At 40.6% G+C, this 21,815-nt stretch overlaps 1 protein-coding gene across 1 annotated transcript in view; it reads left to right on the forward strand.

The window, feature by feature from the left end:
* The window catches only part of LOC131592603 (protein phosphatase 1H), a 124,225-nt gene that overhangs the window by 67,269 nt on the left and 35,141 nt on the right, over positions 1 to 21,815 (forward strand). The window contains exons 4-5 of the mRNA XM_058864206.1: positions 5,071 to 5,183; positions 20,123 to 20,207. Coding sequence (XP_058720189.1) covers positions 5,071 to 5,183; positions 20,123 to 20,207 — 198 coding nt within the window. The remainder of the gene's footprint in view (positions 1 to 5,070; positions 5,184 to 20,122; positions 20,208 to 21,815) is intronic.

Genomic DNA, 21,815 nt, shown 5'->3' on the forward strand with positions numbered 1-21,815 from the left:
ACTACCACAATGCAAAGTACTTTCAGCATTAAGTTCTACAGGAAAGCTTAAAAAATGGTCAGCATAAATAAAGTAGATAATTAAACTGTTTCTACTTGGAGCTCTGAAGGGAATTTTGCACTTATACTTGGTTTAGGCTAAAGAGTGTTCTCTTTCATCTGTGTGAGGGAGCAATTCATAAAATCAACATTTCTGTGTCTCATCTAAGCTTGCAGTGCTTGATCTTCCTCCTGCCTCTATTTAACTTCCTGCTAGCTTATAGTCCATTTAGTCTTTGCATGGAGACTTTGGGCCTCTTCCACAGCACATTGTTTAATCAGTCCTTGTTTGTACTGGAACGTCACGGGTATTGTTGGGCTAGGTCAGCGCAGTCGAGATGTGCAGCATGTAAAAGGGTTTTGTGCCAGCAGAGTGGATCAGTTTACCTGGCACTTGGTGAAAGCTCAGGTTTCCTGGACACGTTGGCAGGCTTCTTGGTGGTTTTTCCTGAAATACCGATTGCTGCAAAGGATTCTTGTGAACTGAGTGAAAATAATGAGTAGATAAAGATACTTTTTTAAAGAGTCTGACCTGATAGGTTTATCTAATGATGGCTTTGTCCCCTTTTCCTGGGAGCATTTAGTATACCATTATTTTTTCCCCCAACTTGCTTTTGAATTTTAGTTAAGGTCTCCTTGTTTTTGCCTCAAGTCTCAAATAAAATGCAATCCATGGCTTTCGAAAGGCTTTTAAAAATTATTTTTCCTTTATTTGATGTGGGTTTTTGGACGGTTCTTGTCTTGTCCAGCTACATGCAGCTACATGGAGTAAAACACTCCATGGAAAGCCAACACAAATTGTCATTGCCTAACTTAGACATTTAGCAATTAAATTGTCCCCATTTTGAAGTACATCTAAATGATGTTTTCTTTGTTGAAACTGGGATTAGCAAGTTTGTGCTGTGTTTCCAGATAATTCAATGCCCTGTCTAAAAACCAGTGAATGTCAGTAATTGTCAGTATCACAATTGTTCCAGTTAAAAGGAAATAAACAAGCTCAGGTTCTGAAGGTGTCATAAATCAAATCCTCCAATTTTCATCTGTTGAGTTTTAAGATGTGCATTTATAGATTCAGTTCAAAGGAGCCAGGAGGAATGCTTCCAAGTGCAGTTCAATATTGGATAGAAACATCAAATTATAGTCCTTTCCCTGTATATTTGCAAGAAAGGTTAAGGGGAGAGAGCACCTATTGTACTCTGAACCCCATTTAATTTTAGATTGGGAAAAAATGGCACAGAATTAGTCTGTATGATTTATTGGGAGGTTTATATTTGCATTCATTGTGTCATGATTTCTTATTTATTGAGTTTTTTTTAACTTAGATGAAATCTAGGCAGGTGTTTTTTCTATATTGATGCCATTTTAATTAAGTTAACAGTCTTGAGAGAATGGTGTGAGTTGTACAAGTTTGCTTTTTTAAAAGTTTCCCCTTGTTATATAGCCAGTAGACTTGAGAGTTTAAACAGAATTACAGGCATTTGATGTAAAGTATGCTAAGGAGTTAATTTTATGTTTATGCCTTCTGAAACTTTTTTTAAAATCAAATACCTAATACTATGTGTGTAAAGTTGCTTTCTGTCATAGCGAGGTTGAGATCCTGGTGGAAAGGCTGCTGCTCTGAGGATAAATTTAGATGAGAAGGGTGTGGGAAGAGTGTGGCCAGCAGGTTGAGAGAGGTGATTCTCCCTCTCTGCTCGGCCCTGGTGAGGCCACAGCTCAAGTGCTGTGTCCAGTTCTGGGCTCCTCAGTACAGGAACGAGAAGGAGCTACTGGAGAGTGTCCGGCACAGAGCAACAAAGATGATTGAGGGACTGGGGCATCTCTCTTGCGAGGAGAGATTGAGGCAGCTGGGCTGTTTAGTCTGGAGAAGACTGAGAGGGGATCTCATTAATGCACATAATTATCTGAAAGGCGGGTGTCAAGAGGATGGTGCCAGACTCTTTACAGTGCTGCCCAGCAACAGGATGAGGAGCAACGACCATAACCGAAACCACAGTAAGTTTCATCTCAACCTGAGGAAGAACTTCACGCTGAGGGTGGCAGAGCACTGGAACAGGCTGCCCAGGGAGGTCATGGGGTCTCCCTCTCTGCAGCCGTTCCAAACCCGCCTGGTTCCTGTAGGCGGCCGAGCCTCACGGGGGCCTCGAGCAGGAGCTCCGCAGAGGTGGCGGCGGGCGGGAGCGGCGGCCGCTGCGCGCAGCCTCCGCCAGGTGGCAGGAGCGGCCCGCGCGCGGCTCTGAGGGGGCGGCCGCCGCTCGTGGGGAGTGCGGCCCGGCCTCGCCCCGGCCCGCGGCTGTGCCGCCGCCTCGCCGCTGCCGGGCTCCGTGCGGGAAGCCGCCCTGCCCGCCCTCACCTGCTCCGTACGTCGCGGTGTCCTCTGCAGGCTGTGCTCCGCATCCCACACCAGGGAAGGGAGACCAGGCCTGGGGCAACCCTTGGGAGCACCTGGCACCCGCTGCAGTGCCTGTCCCGGCACGGGCCGCAGGGCTCCGACTAAATTAACTGCTCCTTCGGGAAAAAAAACCAAAAAAACAACCACCACCACCACCCCACACCCCCCCCCCCCCCCCCCCCACCCCACCCCACCCCCCCCTCCCAAAAAAAAACCCAGAAACCAAACAGGGCAAAACCCCCAAACAAACAGAAAACAAACCACCAAAAAAAGTCTTGCTCTGAAAGTAGAGGAAAGCTTTGTATATACTCTGTCTAGAATGAGCCCCTTTACTCTCATATTTAGAGGCATTTTGTGGCTTCTGCCCATGTTTGTATTACTTTCCCAGCACCACTGTTATTAAGGTATTTCATTAGAAGCCAGTATCTTTACATCAGAATGAGTTGGTGGCATTGGTGAGCTTAATTTTATTTTGCTTTATTTTTTCCCCCCTCAAATCTTGTTGAGCTGTCAGAAAGCCTTGCCCTCTTTCCTTGCTGCTGAAAAAGAAAATGTCAAGTAGTGTATGTAATAGCAAATCATACATGGCACTCCAGGTTCTCTGACAAGTCATGGTAGTAAATTGAAGTTCTAGATGGTAGAGCCCAACAACAGCAATGATTTGAGAAAACCCAGTATACAGATACAGTTTAAGTCAAGAAAATTCTGAAAAAAGAGGCCCTAAGGATTTCCCATCTTCTTTCTTATAATAGATGCTTCTGAATTCTGCTTATTGAAAGAAATAAATTTTAATTCAGGAATTCCAGCACTTGCAAAATATATATATGACATAACTGAAAACTGGTGAGGAACTGCACACTGTTTGAAGGTCTTGGAGGAGATTTTGAACTGTGGAAATGAGGGTTTCTTAAAATTCCTGGCAGTGCTTGGAAAATCCGTAGCATTTGTAAATTTAAGTTATTTTGATGGTTAGAAATGTCTGCTTCCTTTGAGCTCTTAAGCTTAATTAAGAAATATGTAGAAACCATGGGGAGGAGAGTTAGCTTCTCTATGGCAAGATTTGGTAAAGAGGCATTTATAACAGGCCTGTGTCTGTGACCAAAAGTTCTGCAAGATATGATTTATAGCTTGGAGGTGTTCTCCTCCTGGTCCCCACCCCCCCACACCAAAAAAAAGTTGGTGAGTGCACTAGAAGCTGTGTCCCTGTGGCAGCTATGTGCAGTCTGCCCACAGAGCTGAGGATGGCCTGCTGGGACAGTACCTCAGCACTGTGTCCATGGCACAAATGGGATGTACATGCATTGACCAGCGAGGAGTCAGTGACTCATTTGTGCCAGGCATCTCTGCCCACTGGCTCAGGACAGTGCCCGAGTGCTGCTGAGGGTCCGTGCTGCTGCCTCAGGTCACCTCCCTCCCCTGAAATTTGTAGGAGATAAAGCATGGGACAGTGGCTTCCTCCCACCTCTGCAGATTTTCAATCAAACTGCAGCTGTCATGGTTTGTATTTATTGTAGTGTTTTTCTTCAGATAAATTTAACTCTAAAATAAAGCTCCAAATTCCATACCTCAAAGCATGAATAGCTTGAGTTGTTTGTTGCTCAGTGCAGATATGAAAATGGCTGAAGTATAGAGATGTGTATATGCACACAAACAGGGGAAATCATATATTCATAATAAAAGCCACACAAAAGTAGGCCGGGTTTAGCTGGAAAAGATCTGCCAATACTTGCAATAATGATGTTAAATGATGCTCCCTGTTTGAATCCAATATTATAAGGACAGACCAGTTTGAAGTGGGATTTGATTCTGGGCACAGGAGAGAAGCATAATTTGTAGCATGTTATTACCTGAAGCTAAACTACAGACAGCAGAATTAATTCATTAGCATACACTTCAGTGTTTGTTTAAAATGTATGGATGAAAATAGCTTGTTTTACTCACTTTATGTTCCACAAGCCTTCTTGGGGCATTGTATGTATATATATATGTGTGTGTGTGAGTGTGTGTGTATTTATGGGTTCTTTTTTCCTTTTTAGGACTTTATTAACTGTTGGTGATAATTTGTATTCTCCACTTCTGTTCTTTTTAGTCTATAATATTTCTTGCACTCAGAATCAGCTTAGCATGCAGTCATTCCCTGTGTTTCTGAAGGGTAGCCTTGTAGCACAAGTGCATCTTGCTGTTGTTCTTAAGGTGTATACCCCATAATCCTAGCATTCCTCTAGGGAAGTAGGTAGTTATTCATGTTGTAGCTGGGTCTCATTAATTATCTGCTGTCTATGTAAAGCACTCTCCAATTATACCACCAGGTATCTGTTGTTAAGCTTCATTTATCTTTGCCTTCATTGTGCTTTTGCCGTAGCAAATTCTCTTGTATCCCAGAGAGTTGCTATTTATTCCTTAGTATCTGATGTATTAAAGTCTCCTGACCTGATTTTTCCCAAACATCTTTTTATAAGTAGTAGGTACTCCTCAGTTTTCTGTTCTTCTCCCAGCTCATGTGGCCATAGCTGCAAGAAAAGACAGACAGTGGGACATAGTCTAATAGACTCTATTGTATTTTTGGTTTTTAGGGGAATCTTCATTTTCTCAAACATTAATTGCAATGCTGTCTATAAATCTTGTTCTCTTTTCCCACAGGATTTGCAAATAGAGCGAGAGAGGACCGTGTATAACATTTCTGGAGGCTGCACAGCCCTAGTGGTGGTCTATTTGTTGGGCAAGCTATATGTGGCAAATGCTGGTGATAGCAGGTAAGTGTGTTCTCTCCACATCTAATTCTTCAACCCAAACTTCCCAGGCCTGGTGTTACCGAGTTCCTTAAATGCAGAGAGCATCACAAGAAGATTCTGTTTCTTGGCTGAACACTTAGCACTTCTCACAGAAATGAATGTAAGTGCCAGGGATAGCGTTCCCATATCTTGAGCAGTGGTTGCAGTCAAGGAAACTGGCAGCATTTCTGGTCCTGTAGCAGTTTCTAAAGATTCGATGTTTGCAGAGGAGTGGAAAGGTGCTAAAAAGCCATTGACACAGAAGAGGTGTTGGGTGTGTAGTAGGATTGTGTGTTGAACACTGACACGGTGACTGCATCCAGAACAGCCGGTAGGGCTGCATTTGTTCCGTAGGAAGTCCCGTGGCTCCTGTTTCCAGGCTTAGTCTTGATAGGCCATTTGACTTACAGATTTTAATGTAATTGAAGGTAGTGATCAGTAAGCAAATAGCTGCTACTTTTGCCTTAGGAGAAGAGGAGAGGGAGACAGGCTATCACAGTATAGGTTTTTTGCTTTGTCCTGTTCTAGCTCACTTGTCCATTTCTCAGAACTGAATGCTGCTGCTCAGGAGCTATTGCTTTGTTTTATTTTGAAGTTGGGTGCTTGAAGACTCACGATAAGAAGCATTTTCTTTGTTTTCTGATGTTGCTAAAGATAGGAGCATACTGGAAATCTCTCACATTCTTTCCCCCCCTCTAGCTCTGCCCTTAACACCATTGGAGAAAGATAGTGAGGCTCTTCTTGCAAGACTTCAGACTTCACCTGTTTTTTTGGCAGTGCACTGCATAAATAGGGCAGGGAGAAGAGTTCCCACATGATACGAATGGCTCTTGTATTCTGTTCATTAATAGCTGAATAATCTGAAACATCTGCAAAGGCATTGAACCATGCTGTCTTTAGGTGAAGACTGCTATGGTTATGAGTTTGCATTTAAGGTTTGTACACACACAGTTCATGTTTGTAGTGTGTACACCCATATATTTACAGAGACAACACTCAAAAGTTAAGGGGTTTGTAGTTTAAACTTAATATTTTTATTGCCTCTTGCTGCTTTACACTGTAGGAAGTCAGATAAATCCTCTGTGAATAAAATTCCTGTTCTTTTCATGTTGGTGATTGTTTTTAAGATGCTAAATTTGCTGTATGTGTTGCAAGTTGCTCACCCAGTTTCTAGGGAGAAGTGACATAATTGAATCTCCTTTTTGTATCAAATGTCAAGTGAGTCCTCACATGGTAGCTGCAAACATGTTTGAGTTGATCATCTATCCTGTGAGCAGAACTACTAGCTGCACTACATTATATCTCTCCTGCCATTAAATTAGAAATGATCACATTTTCTTGTGCTATCACTCTAGAGGTACAGTTGAGTCTCTTTCTTTGAGTTGGCTAATTTGCTTTATTGTCTCTTAAAAATGTGCTGTGTAAAACTGGCCATGCAGGACTTAATTCTGAGTAGCCAAGACCTTTGCTCTTAAATGACTGGAACTGGCTGCTTCCAGTTCCCTTGGGATTCCTTCTGTGCTCCCTGAGAGCAGCCTCAGCTCCACTGCAGCCTCTGACACACAAGGGCAAAACACTCTTGTTTGTGGTGATCTGGAGTTGGTGCCAGAGTATTGCTGTAACTGTAGTTAAACATACTAAGTCTTCAGGAAGTTTTGCGTGTTCATTAAGTCCACTCAGAACATCTCTTCAGAAAAAGAGGGAGAGCAGGAATCAAAAAGGAAACAGTCAGCAAGATTGGGTGTTGTTTAAACCAGGATTCAAATTCTCATTCCTAACATCTTTTTGGTAATAAAGTTCCTCCAGATTCAAAATAGTTTGGTTTTGCGCTTCCCAAATGGACCTCACAGAAAAATCTTTCTTATGCTGAGGAGAATTATTCCAAAATCTTTCATTTTCAGGTAAGTCTATTCCTAGACTTTCCTAGCTCAAAAGAAATTTTAAAGTTTTAAATTGAAGATCAGTTGGTCTGGGTCTCTGTCCCACTAAATCCCATCTTTCCCACTTAGAGGGAAAAACCTAGCTGTTGCAAAACATCTGAGTTGCTGTCATGACAAAAAGGACATTTTAGGACTAGACAAGTCACTGTGAGGTTGTCTGCCCACAGCCAGGGTACACAGTGCATTCCTTTATTGTGAAGAGCCTGGTTATGTAGTCAAGAAATTTTACTTGTGTTAGTTGGAAAAATGTTTCTTTTTGCTGTCTCATGCCTTGTGTGGTAAACTTTGTGGTTTGTTCAGATAAAAGGGAGGGCAGAGAGAAATACAGTAAGGAAACTACTTCAAGAAATGGTTATCTGCTCTCGAGACGGGAGGGTTTGTTTTTTCACTCAAACAAGGGACTTCTCTTGTTGCTGTTGGAATTAGATGACAAAACCCTTAGTTCCTTTGAGTTCACCTACTCATTTGTGCCTTTCCCCTCTCCTCATTCTCCTTCTTCCCTCTCTGCTACTCCACTGGAAAAAGCCTGCAAATAAATCAAGTTTCCCACAGATAGAAATCTCTGAGAGAAGGTTTTGTGTGGGAAATAAATATTTTGGGTTGATGCGAACCTCAGTTATACTGCCTCTTCCCAGGAGAAGTTTAGGTTTTATAATTTCAGGGAACTTCAAAACAGCATAAGCTTTTAAAGCTGGGTTTTGAACAGTTTCTGCTGTCAGAGGACCAAGGTATGTGCAACAAACTGTTACTATCACAATGAAACTAAGGAAACGTTAAGTGTGAGACTTGAATAATAATGTACTGTGTGGTGCCAGCTATACCTCAGACTCATGTCTGTGGTATTCAGTTTATCCACCAAAGCTTCTCAAATCTAATCATTTCATGCCACGTACCCTGGCAGTGTTGTATAGCAGCTGTCCTTTTGTAGTTGATGTGTAATTACATCATGAAAAGACTTTAATTACCATATTACTAAATTACCAGCCAGCAATCCTTTCAGGTTCAGCCCTAGCTCACTTCTGTATGGACTATTAGGCTTCTCCAAGCTGAACACTTTTGGTTGGTGTAAAAGGGAGGAAAAATTGTGCTAATTGTAGGTTTTGTTATGAACTATTATTTAGCTTGATGTTATGGCATCACTAATGTCAATGATATAATTAAACTTCTGCTAATGATGCAATCACAGTTCTGTAATAATTATATGTTAACTGCACATGATACCAGAACCCTACTAAAAATGAGGTGATGTATTCAGAGCCTGATAAAAACAACTTGGAAGGAACTGCTTTCATTCTCTAATGGCTTGTCTGCTCATTCTTGGACTCTGCCATAAATATACCTACTTGTACAGTCAAAATTCATATCTGAATATCAGCCAAAGCTTTTCTCATGTTTCTTTCTGTCTTTTTCTTCTCTTCAGTGATTAGCATTGTCCATACAAGGTTATCTGATCAGGGACTGATAGTGCTATAGTCAGCTATAGTGCTTTTTTTGGTGAGCATCAAGGCACTGTGTTTTGCTTACCGGTATGACATATTTGCTATGAAAAGTAGGCCATTGGAATAACTGCTTTATATTTCTTTTTTAAATATTGAATAATAAATCTTCTCTGGTCTTTGTTTTAGATAGTGTTCTTTAATTCTAAATTCTATATTACTAAAGTGACTTTTACTTCTAAACTGCCATACCATGCCTTATTAATCTCAGTTCTTTTTGGTTTTATGCTCTTTATTAGGATATTGTTTTATAGCTACTGATGAAGCAGCTGTAAAACAGGGATTTAATGTTTTTACTGATTACTGTCCAATTATTGTGTAGCCTCATGCAACATAACGTTTGCCCAATATCACTACAATGACTGTAATGCAATATGATCATATTAACCATGTTTGGCACAAGTATTGTTCTGGCTTTTATGTTGTCTGGAACTACTCAGAGACTGCAGGCACTTCCATTTTGTGCTGTGCTTGGAGCCACATAGGGAAGCTGTGCCTTTATCATTATACAAGAAGCAGAACATTGCAAGTTGATTTGACTTTTCCATACACCCTGAAACCCTCAATGAATCTGCAATGGGTTCTTGGGCTTTTCTTGATTTATTGCCATTAAATGGCATCAAAGCAAAGAGCCTGATGTTTTGAAGGCTTCACAGACATGCAGGGTCACTGAATATTTTTCTTTGCTTCATCAGCTCTTTTTTATCATCTTTTTGCCTTCTTACTTTTGCTCCCCAGTACTTACATTTTCAGGGCATATTTGCACGTTATGCTCATGTCCAGAATAGATTTTCTCCTTCTTTTTGCGGGTGTAAAATTAATGCTAAAGCATTTTGGTTTATTAAATGGTAGGAGCTACTTGAATGAGTATTTTTGTGATGGTTTTGTGTAGGTGCAGGTGAAGTAACTTCATTGGTACTTCAGGAGACCAGGTGTGGGAGAGTGTGTTTATAACACAGTCTTCTCCCAGTGTAATAAAATAGCAAATTGAAAATTGAATTTGTTTACTGTTTCAGTTCTTTCTGGATTTGCTGCTTATGTTGAAGCTTACTACATTTATACTTCCTCTTTTTTGTCATGGTGCTTGTCAGCTGCTTCCTTCATGGTTAGTTCTCACTATAGGAAGTCAGATTTGGGGCTTAATTTGCTTTTTTTAAAGTAAATGAGAGCAGCATGGAAACAGCCACACATCTGCTGACTGGCAGTGTAGCTTAAATTGAATTTCTGAGAAGTCAGAATTGATGATTCTGAGCCATTTTTGTGGTTCATGGTGTCTGACCTTTTCCTCGAGGCAGTCCAGCAGGGTCGTTTTTGCCAGAAGTGCTAACACTGTGTAAGGATGGAAACTAGAAAGTGTTCTAATATATTGGTATTGTAGAACTAGTTTACTTTAGTATTTGGTTTACTGTCTAGGAGGCTTTAATTTTCTGGGTTTTTTAACTACTCATCTTCTAATCTAAATGGTGTATGTTTTCCCTGTTTTCTGTGAGTGGTCTGCCTAAGCCCTCTCTGTCTTCTTACATCTGTGTCTGCATAAACAACAATAACTTTGCTTCATACTAGAGGCTTAGAGGTCTCTAGAGGAAAGACTTAGTTAATAAGCTTCTCCAGTCTGCAGTATTTGGAAAAGCATTCTTTTTCCTGTCTTCTCCTAAAGATGGGGCAAAGAAAGTTTCAAAACTGAGTAACACACGGAGGCTGTGCAATTGGTAGGGATTTCTGTTCATTCTCTGAAGTTCTCATTCCTCCAGATTCTGAAAGGATGCCTCCCCAGAGGCGAGAGCAACACTTACGGATTGTAGTTTGGCCAATCTATGGAACATCCCGTTTTTTAGGTTATTATTAATTCTCTGACAGAATCATTTGAAATTAAAGATGTTTGATCATTTCAGGGCAACAGGTAACATAAGCTGGGTTTGCTCACTGGTCTGTGTAGTGAGGAGAGACTGAATTCAAAGCAAAGCAAGTCTCTGCCGTGTACATTCTTCTTCACTGCAGTTTGATAGGTGGAGAGGTCTGATCCTGACTAGCCCAAAATGCTGGAAAAGATTAGCCATGTTCAGGAAACGTGGCATGTCCTCTCTATTCTTCCTGTGTGTTTTCCTTAGAAGCATGATCTGCAGGCCAGCAGAAAGCCCTTCTCCCATCTTCCTGCCTGGCCTTCTTCCAGGGAGAAGCAGGAGCACAAGATTCATTGAAATAACAGCAACCTAAGATACTGTAGGATTTTGTGCTGGGTAGAGGTTTTGAAGGCACTTCAAGAAACATGTAAGGTATGGTGTGAAGAAAAGGTGTTGGATCAGAAAGAAGTAATTTCACTCAAAGGGCAATGCTAAAGAAGAGCGTTTCTTAGTTATCCAGTGAATGCCAAGTTCCAGGTTACTGGCATGTCATACCCAGCACTGACTTGGCAGAAATTATTAATTTGGTAGTAAATGTTTGCAGGCTTTGAAGACAAAACAAATGTCCTACTTCTTTTCCAAAGTCTTGTTTTTCCTGGGAGAGCATATGCCTTAGCAATACCTATGGCAATTAGCAGGTATTGAAGCCATTGTAAACATTTCCAGTGAGGGGTACATTCAGTTACATCTTTGGTCCTAACCACACAAATATTATCTTATGTTCCAGATAATGAGGAAGAAGAAGAAGAATTTGGGCTATTCAAGTAATACCAGTAAACTGTAAAGTCGCTGTTCATTGGTATTGATTTCCAGGAATAAGGAGTTCTATTACCTTTAATTCTCATGGGGTTTCAGCCTTTTAAAAAACAAACAGAGAAAAAATACAAGCCAACAAACTCCAAACAGTCTTTTTTATCTGTGCCCTTGTAGCTGACCACAGAGACATGCAAGTTCTTCACTGCAGTGTTGCAGGGCAAGGGCCAAGGCATGGAAAGCAGGCTGAGCACCTTGGTTCTCTAGCTCCCATCTATATTGTGGGAGGAGGGCCAGAGGGAACACCCTAGGCTTGCTTGGTGAATGCTTCAAAGTCTACTCTGGTCCTTACTATGTTGAAAAGCTTTTCAAGTCACCTGAATTCAGCAAACTTAAGGCAGCCCAGGCTGTTCAGTCTCAGCAGAAGCTATACAGTGCTGCTTGATCCTTCCTCCTGGGGCTTTTAGTGATGGCTCTGGGCACTTCTGTGTGGGCAAATGAAGCAGGGCTTGGGTAAAAAATCACCCATGAAGAGTGAGCAGAGAGCATGAGTTGCAGTCTTTGCTTTTACATCTCAGTCCAGCTTGATCTAATATTCTGCAACTGGTACTGAGTTAAGCAGAAAAGCTGAGATCCAGGTAGATATGACTTTAGGTGCTAAAGTAATTCTTTTTGTCAGGGGTAAGAGAGTGAAGAGCAGAGAGATAAAAAATCCTTGCTATGTCCATCTTACATGGACAGCCATATCCCAGCCATATTACTGGCAAAATAAACACTGACTTGCACAGCAATGCCTTCATCCACTAAACCCAGGTTTAGTTGCCATAGTAACTTGTCTTGGAGATGAATGTGATATCCTGGACAGCAGGGAAAAAGGCTTTGATTCCACAGATACTGGTCCTGAGGCTCAGAGCTGGCTGCAGAGATGTGACTGCATTTCTTTGTTCATTTCCCTGGCACAGCCTGAGTAATTGGTGGCATGTTGTTCAGCTGTGATGCAGAAATGTGGTGGTCTGTCATCATTGCAACCTTGTACTTAGCTGTGTTCACATGAAGAATACACTGAAATCATCGGGGCAAAATGAATCCTATGAGGGCAGTAAATCTCCAACCTAAGGATATTGGAACCAACAGTGGACAGTTTTTGTTTTAGTAGTGTCACTATAACTGGCTTTGTTTAGTAGCTTTCTAGCTGCCAGCTGAAGCCTTTTCTGAAAGATTGATGTGTTAAGATGTAAACCATCGGGAAAGTACACACAGTTAATTACACTGCATTTTAGTTTAGTTCATTCACATTTGGGTTAGTAGTACTGGAGCTGGAGTAGACATTACTAGAAGTGTATAGGTTAACTTATGAAGTCACTACTGGTTTAACAGCAAAAGTTACTCTCCTGATTAAACAAGAATGTTGCATACAGATAGCCAGCACCATCACCTTAGTGGGGGGATGGGCATAACAAAAAAATGTATAATTAGCCCTAAAATAAAACACTACTAGTAAAGCCAACTGCTAATAATAGCTCCATACTTAGATTTCAACCGCCAAGAAACACACTTGGGGTCCTAAATGAGAGCAGGGAATTCACTCACAGTAGAGTCTCATGGGAATGGAGCTGCAGCCCACTGAAGAGGCACTGACAACTAGAAGCATACCGCTCCAGGGGTCAAAAATGATGGGGCAATGTGTCTTCAAGCTAACTCCTCTGTGGACAGCCTGCAAGCTCAGAATTACATTTAATTTAAAACTGTAGAGTAGTGATGCAGAAACAACAGAAGTCATTTAGTTCCATTGTTGGTGACAGCCAGGTGCTTCCCGTGGTTAGATGCAATATATAGGGCAGAGGGAGACTGCCAGCAATAGAAAATCCTTTTAACTGCTGCTTACTAAGTTGTTAGTGAATACATGAGATGGAATATCAGATCAGTTGTTAAAATTCTGATTTCTGTTATTTTTGGTGGCTGTAAGGAAAATCATGACTGGCTCTGGTGCTATTGAACATGAAAAGCAAGCCCTTCCATAGAAATCTATGTTATTCTGCTTACAGAAGCAGTTTCTGTTTGCCTATTTGCGATCCTTTATTTAAAATAATACAATTAATTCACTAAAATCAGACCACCAGAATAGTGGCTGCAGAGTATTTCAGCAGCCTCATTGTGCCCAGAGGCCTTCTCCAAAGGAATCACTAAATAAGCAGTAGAAATATAAATATGAATGAGTCAAGTAATTGGAAACAGCATAAAGCTCTACACATGTGTGCACAGGAACAGCTCATGTGCTTGCAGGTGCCTCTGAAAGACGACTTTCATGGGGGTTTGCAGGGACTGAATTTCATCCTTTTTCTCTGTTTCTTTTCAAAGGCAGGAGAAGGTTTTCATCTTGTCACAGGAGAGGTGTAGCATGCTTGGCTCCATGGTGTGGCAAAGACATGAAGAAAGGACCTTGAATGAAATTCTTGGGAATGCCCAGTCGGTGTCCTGGTGTATCAGGGGCTGCACTCAGCCGTTGTGCTGCTGAGATACTAACCCTTGGAGCAGCCCGGTGGCTGGCAGTCTGCAAAAAGCCTTAGCAGAAGTTTGGGAGTGATCTTCATTGTTCTGGCAGGAAATGCCAGAGCACGCTCGTGTAGGAAATTACTTTTGCAATACTTCACCAAGGCAAGTTCTCACACCTTTTATTGGCTTGAGGGAGCTGAAGTTCCCCCAGGTGATGAATGAAAGTGTCTGAGCAGCCTGCTATAACCCACAATGTAACATGAAACTACACTGTCACAGGAAGAGCCACAAGCAGGGAGAGTCTGCTCCTGCTTAATGTTGGCTTTGTTCAGCTGAAAGAAAAATGATCCAGTGTTTCTGTCCTGTCACAATGTTTCTGTGAACAGGCTCATGTTTGTGCTGAAGAACATGAAGAAATCAGGGTGGCACGACTGTTGAGTGGCAGTAAATGGAAAATGAGAACAGAGACAATTTTCACTGGCTCTACTCCTTCCCTGGTTGTTGCTTGTTTTCTTCTTGATAGTGATGAAGTAAGAGTTGGGGCATTATCTTAGGTATTATGGGTGGGAGGCAGAGGGGGTAATTTTTCTGTACGTGTTGCTGAGGGTTGGTGCTTCCACCTGAGTTTTATGGTGATGAATATGTCATCACTGAAACCTGTTTTAATGCCAGCTAAATGTTTTGTAACAGTTGGTTTCACTATCCCCAGCCTGCCTTAATTCATAAAATTAAGGAAATAGTTTAAAGGCTTTGCACTATAGTTCCACACAATTAGTGAAAACATGGGATGGAATATGAGATCAGTTCCATACTTATTTGCAGTGAGGTGTTTGTACACCTGATTGCTAAAGAAACATTGAGAAATGGGTCTGCATGGGACTGAGTAATTCAGTTTGAAGAAGTAAAACCAAGGTGCCAGTGCTGAATGTATTAAAAGTTATCAGTAATCGTAATGGTAGTAAATTCCAGTACTTCATTTACGGTGAGAAAAACATTTCTCGTTTTAATTGTTTTAAAGTCATTGTCTTTCACTTCTTAGCAATTAAGAAAAGGTAAGGAAGTTTAAACAAAGCACTGGTTTGAAGCATACCAACCATAGCATTGATCTTCCCTGGATTGTTTAAGTATATGCATTTAGTTACCAAAATAAACAAGTACCCATGTAGACTGATTCAATAGTTCTAGGATTTACTTTCTTTTTTCCACAGCTATCTTGTGACACACCTAATTAAAATCTACTGCTTAGTTCCCCTTTGAATATAATAAAGCTCTGCCTTATTATTTCTGTCAGTTTAATCCCTCTTTCTTTTTCATTGACACATTTCTAATACCTCTGCAGACAGGCCAGATACTTCTGCTTCATCTGTACTGAATTCACATGCTTAACACCTTTTGACAAAATGGATACAGCCTCCCTGTGGCTTGGAATTGATATAAACTGTCAAAAAGGGTTTTCTGAATGGTCTTTCTCTGTCACCTTTACCAGATTTTTATCCTGTGTTGTAGAAATGTGCAGTTTAATGTTGCGTTTCAAATCATTTTTGGCTGAAAAAGTGTGTAATGGAATCAGGGTGTCCCCTGAATACTCCTAACAGTTGGAGATGTCTCTTTGTTTTGAGCACTGGAATCCCAATAGACCTGTGACAGCAGTGGAATTACACTTTTGACCTTGTTCACTAAAGTGTTGCTTTCTCTGGATGATTAAATGAGAGTAACCAACAAGATCTTCCCCTAAAATGTGAGTTTACTCTATTTGTTTCTCAAAAGAAACATAGAAGGGATGCTCTGCAATTTTCAGCTGATTGCGTTTTCCACAAAAGAGAAAGCAAACAAACAAAAAACCCCTAAGCCCTGCTCTGATTCAAGGAGATGGTAGTTGTTAGGCATATTAAAAATGCAAAAGCAGCTGATATATCAATATTTTCCTCAAGCCACAGTTGTTGCTACATCCTGAGCATCACAGCAGCAATACAGCACAGTGGCAGATTTTTACCCTGCTGTTGCTTCACTCTCCATGTATTTTAAAAGCGAACGTATATTAAGGCACCAAATGCAATTTCTAAGTATTGAACCTGCATATAGAAAATAATCATATACTTAATGTTGTGGGTGAATTTAGCTGATCTTTATGGACTACACAGTCATGTCAATCCAAAAGATAAATACAGTTTTCTGCAGATGCAGCCTTTTAAGCTCCTGGTGTTTCTTTTCATTTGCATGTGACTGAGCAGACATAGCCAGCTGTAGGATTTGCCATGACTGCCGGTCCTGCCTTGTGCATTGAGCTACTCGCATATCTCTTGCTCCCCATTTACTTATTCAGGGTGTGGCTTCTCTGGATCAGAAGAACTCAAGAGGCCAGAAGAGATACAAAATCAGGTTCTTGTTTCTTCCATTTCAGGCTACTTCAGCTGTGTTTTGGGGATTTTTTTCTCCAATATATTAATGTTTACTATAAATATCCCAGCTCTGGAATAGTGAACATACTTTCATGGTCATGCAGAGCACATGAAATGCAATGGCAAGTAAAATCCTGTAGTTCCTGTGAGTGGGGAGTTCAAAAGAGAGGAAAGGACTCAGGGAAATCTAGTTTGTTTTTAGAATAGATCAGAATAAGTGATTTACTGGCCTCTGTGGCCTCAAGACTTCTGAGCAGTTTTTCACTGTAGATGATGCTATGTGGAGAGGACATCAGGGCATGGAGGGCAATGCACTGAGGAGCTGCAGATCTGTGACTTCCGCTTTCCAATCCTGCCAAAAAAAGCTTTTGTTTTTTTTAATTACTGCTTCATTGGTGATATAAATTAATGATTGGTATGGGTCTGAAGCAACCTTGTCATCAGAGAATATTTGGTTAGTGTTGACATACTTGTTCTCTGCAAACATGGGTCATCTATCTGCCTTTGGCAGGCTCACCCTGTGGCTCTGCTATAATGTGTTTCACCAGTATGGTGGAAATTAAAATGTTGCTATTAACCATGGCAGAATCAGATGCTCTCTGGGCACCACATCTATTCAAGTAGTTCTTGCTTCCTGTGTAGTTATTTCTGACAGTTTAATAGGACAGCTGTATTCTGGCATAAAACAATCTATTCATATATCCTCAGTACAGGGGGAGTTAAATGCTAATAGAAGACTATTTCCTTGCATACACATGTGTTTCATGCGTGGCAGAAGCAGTAATGCTCATGTAACACCATGTTGCTGCTTAGTCCATTAGGAAGTGTAAAGTCAAAATTAATTGTCCTGCAGGACCGTGTAGAGTGGGTCTCTAAAAGCAGTTGCTGGAGCTGTTTGCAGCTGCTGCATCAGCCAGGCTCCCTCCTCGTGAACAGTTATTGACGCTGGGCTATTGAATTCAGGGCTCTGGAGGTTGCTCGGTGGAAAAAGCCTTCAGTTGCTGCTTGGCAGCTCTGTCACTGCAAGGTCACAGAAAGGGCACTTCAGTCTCCAAACCCAATTAGGGCCTTATTCAGCACCTTTTCAATCGCAGGGGAATATCCCACTGAGCAGGGTGACTCCCAGGCCAGGCTTTTGCACCCAGCCCCCTCATTGAGGCAGCCAACAAATGTGTCCTTTTTTGTCACTTGAGCCATCAGAAATACCCTTTGCTGTCATGAAACAGCTAAGCCGTTAGTGAAGAAAGGTTAAGAGCCCAGTACAGGCTTATAAACTCACCACAGCTTTTTTGGACTAGTGCCTTGTACATGTATGTCTATGTCCCTCCCTTTACTCATATCTAGAGCTGTCTCATTCCTCAGATCAAATCATTTGACTCTTATGAACAGCTGTAACTTGCAAGTTAAATAACGTCCAACTGCTGAAAACATTAATGAAAACCATAAAACTCTCTTTTACCAGGTATCAACAATATTGCTTTAATTCCTCCCCCTCTGAAGAGTGTGTGTATGTGTGTTGGGTCGTGCTTTTCATCCCAGGTGGCTGCCAATTCTGGTGAAAATAAGTTGAGCTGTGAAAGGTTGACCCACTCACCTCTGAATTGCTTTTTATATGATGTGAGTCCCTCAGGGCCAAATTCTACCCATAGAAGTGAGAAAGACAGCTATCAAAATATACAGGAAGTGTGTCAATATGCACAAAGAAAAAGGTGAACCCCAGACTGATCTGAGTGGTCAGTCTTTAAAACATGGATTTCCTGTGAAAAGCAAAGAATAATTAGAAAATTAGCCTGATGTGCTAGCAGTTATATCAATGTGTGGTTTTATGTTAGCTCTTTCAGGCAAGCAAAAGATCAGAAAATTGCTTTTTACTCAAACTAATGTGTAAAATTTAGTTAGTGTCTGATCAGCTCCTTTGATCAGGCTAGTCTAGACTGTTGCCTGACTATGTACTCTGTACTAAACCCACAGACCCCTTAAGCAGAGGCTTACTCAAGTGAATCAAACAACATATTAAAAAGTTATATAAAATGTTCACTGTCTGAGTAAATTAATCTGGTTCAAAGCTGAATAACTGAGGAACAGCAAAAATAAAAGCAGAAGTGTTGTTGCAGAGGAGAGGTGGTAGAGTTCTTAATTCATAATTAAATTACTGTCTCAGAAACACAAAAGAAAAATTTTCAGCAAACTTTTATTATTTTTAATTAGTAATTTTTTTAAGCCTGTTATCAGAGTCCCTAAAGGACAAAAAAAATCTGTCAAAAATTATGCACAAATTTTTTGAGGAAAAAAAAATTCCTAAAATGTCTGTCTCAAGTGCACAATATTGGTTTTAATTTAGGGCCAATGGGAGCCTTCCGTATGTAGGCTGCACTCTTGCCACCTCTAACTTCTACACAGGATTATTTGCAAGGAAATGCTGTAAGAAGAACAGTAAATTTTTCAAAGCAAAGCAGTTTTCCCCTCATTGCCAGAGGTCTTCAGACATCTGCCATTGCTGTACCATCCTGAAGCTGTCTGCTCTTTGCCACATGACTCTCAGAAATGTGAACAGTTCATTTACTCACAGTTAATGCAGCTGCTGCCTTTCACATACGAGTAACAGTAGATGACAATTTGGAGACAATTTTAGTCCAATGACCAATCCAAAAGACTTGGAAATCTGTCCAATGCCACTAATTTTAGAAATTCAGGTGTGTACCTGAGATGATTTTCTAAAGATACCTGTGTTTTGAATTTTGAAGTTTAAGTTTTCAGTCTTCGTGTGCCTACTACGTTTGCATTGCAGTGCCATCAGAACACCTGGCATAGAGGCAATGACAGCAAATCAATCAAATTATCAGGGGAAGTAAGCTAGCTCATAAATAGGACATCAGTGGGGTGAAAATATCACAGAAATGGGACCATTTTAATAATAGAGAAACTGATCCAAGTGGCAAATACTTTATTTAGCTACACTAAATTGTCTAAATTCAAGAGGAGAGCTGGTACACTGCGGTTATCCAAACACTGAATTAATCTACTGATGGCTGAGAAACAGTTCCACAACAGCAACATTAAAGTCTTTGGAATGATACATAGCTTATCAAAAGTGCTGGGCATTGCTCTACTTACAGAGAGATAAGTAATGGAAAGATAAAGAAACACAGTTCCATGAGTGAATACATGAATGTAGAATACAGTAAAAATATTGGGTAAACTCTTCCCTCCTGTGACTTGCCTTCCAGCCAGTGGCATTATACCAGGGAAAGATTGGACCATATTTTGTGTGCATCAAATCAAATTATTACGAGACAACAGACAGGTGTTTGAGAAAATTTTCTCTCTGCCATTTGCAGAATTGTATGAAATCTTCTGGCTAATCTACAGTCATTCCATTACCTGCTATCTTTCAGCAGGTAACTAGTTAAATTTGTGTTAAATGGGATTTGCTTTGCTATTTCCATTTACTGTTGGAGTAGAAATGTTCTGACATGACATATGACCAATTAATAATTGGAAAGTGCTTGGATGAGTCATTTGAAGGCAGTAGTTTAGACAGCATCAGCCACAACTCATATTAAAACCTGCAGGAAGAGTTTTGATAAAATAATAAAAAACCCTACAATCAGTGATTCTGCAGCATCTCCTCTGGGTGTCTGCATTTCACTTAATAAAGATGCCCTGCAGACATCAATTGAAATAACTCTTGCCTTTGTTGCTTGGATGTTTTTGTGAGCTCTAAAATGAACTTGGCTTATACAAGTATACTTTGTTGCCCAGCCTAAAGGATAGGATGCAGGGCAGGAATTACCCTGTTCTGCTGTCAACCTCAGTAGAAAAGAAATGGCTTTGGCTATGATTCTGAAGAGAATAAGAGTGTGACTGTACCCCATGGTTTTCTGTGGGTTTTTTACTTTATTTTTTTCCTGTGGTGATGATGTTCTATTACTTTTACAGAGCTATAATAATCCGAAATGGTGAAGTCATTCCAATGTCTTCAGAATTCACTCCAGAGACTGAACGCCAGCGACTTCAATATCTGGTAAGAGACCTGAGGACCAAATCAGGTGCTGCTGATGACAAGCATTGCCCAGTAATGTGAAAGGCTCAGAGAAATGCTGCTGAGTTACTGTGGCTCAGTGAAGGATGACGTGTCCACTGAACACCAGTGACTGATCACGTATGTCTTTAAGCCATCAGCAAATGTGGAGAAAATCCTGGTGGTGCAAATGTCAATAAAAGGAATATTACCTCTTCAGCAAAGGCCATTGATTAGCATGGCTGTGCTTGTGTATGTTGTTTGGCTCCAGACCCTTCAGCAGTGCACTGGTGTTGGATTTTGAAAGCTCAGACATAGAGCTAATGAGCCACAGATGTATTTAATACATCCCAGTACTTGCTGTGTGTCAGTATAAAATACCACAGACCGCTCTTTGTATGTGAATGATACTGCAGAGTTTGATTAATTTACTCTAACAGCATGCCGTATCAGAGTATAACAGTATCTCCATCAGGAGAAAGATACCAAACTTGGAGGTGATCTCAATGAACATTAGTAGCTGCAGGATAGGATGGGTGATCAAAGATTAGTTTTATTTACTGTAGCAGCACCCATAAAGCTGGGACTGGGTGACTAGCTGGAGACACATGGCATGCTTTATAGACCAAGCTGTGTTGGCTGATAAGCTGCTGGAGTAATATAAGTCAAAATATATGGTGTTATTTTTCATACAAACTATCCTGTTACTTTTTAAGGTTTTAATCAATGGACAGATCAGTTGGTTGAAGTTGATTAGTTGCTTGTCAAAATGTCATTCCTAACATGGCTGAGAGATTTCCTTTGTGCTTCTTCTGTTCTGCTTTTTCCTTTTAGAAGTTTAAGCTTCAGCCAAGGCAGGCTCACTCTTAGCCTTGCCTGACTCAAGATGGGCAGGCCAAGATTATTGATGTTCCCAGGTCTTAAGGTGTCTTTTATTTTCAATGTAGACCAAGCACTGTGAATTGAAACTAGACAAAATGCCAGTGTTTGAAAGGTTTTAATGAAAAAATTGTATTCCCTCAATTGTCACATTTAGGTTTTTTTCAGTCAGACTCATTGACTTGAAGTTGAAAATTTCAGAGAAAATACTGCTTTGGGACTATTTATATTCAGAGAATCAAATGGAAAAGAGGCCTAATAAATATTTACAGTTCAGTTACATTTAAAATAATTTGTTTGCCTCTAAAATAAAAGGTATCTTTAGCATCTAGGGAGTCTGCTACTTCTGTAGGAAATATGAGATAAAACATTGCCTACAAGGTTTTTTTTTTTTCTCTTTTGATGTCCTTTCTGGCTTAAATCTGAAACCAGTAGCTGATCTGAAAAGCATTTCTGCTGTTTCCTGTGGAAAATTCCTTTACCTTTGTTTGTCTATTTTAATTCTGTATGTAACAAATATGCCAGGTCTATGGCTATCATGTTCAAAGAGAATACATGCAAGACAGCAAGAGCGTGAAACAAAATTACAGATAATTTCAAACACAACATTACCTAAGATTTTTATTCTTGTGTTTAAAAAACAAAAAGTTGACCCCAAATTTCTTGCAAGGTTGGCATAAGCACTACACTCCAAAGTTTGCATCTGTCTTGCTAATTAGATCCCAAATAATT

This window comes from Poecile atricapillus, chromosome Z (genome assembly GCF_030490865.1).
Source record: "Poecile atricapillus isolate bPoeAtr1 chromosome Z, bPoeAtr1.hap1, whole genome shotgun sequence".
NCBI classification, from domain to species: domain Eukaryota; kingdom Metazoa; phylum Chordata; class Aves; order Passeriformes; family Paridae; genus Poecile; species Poecile atricapillus.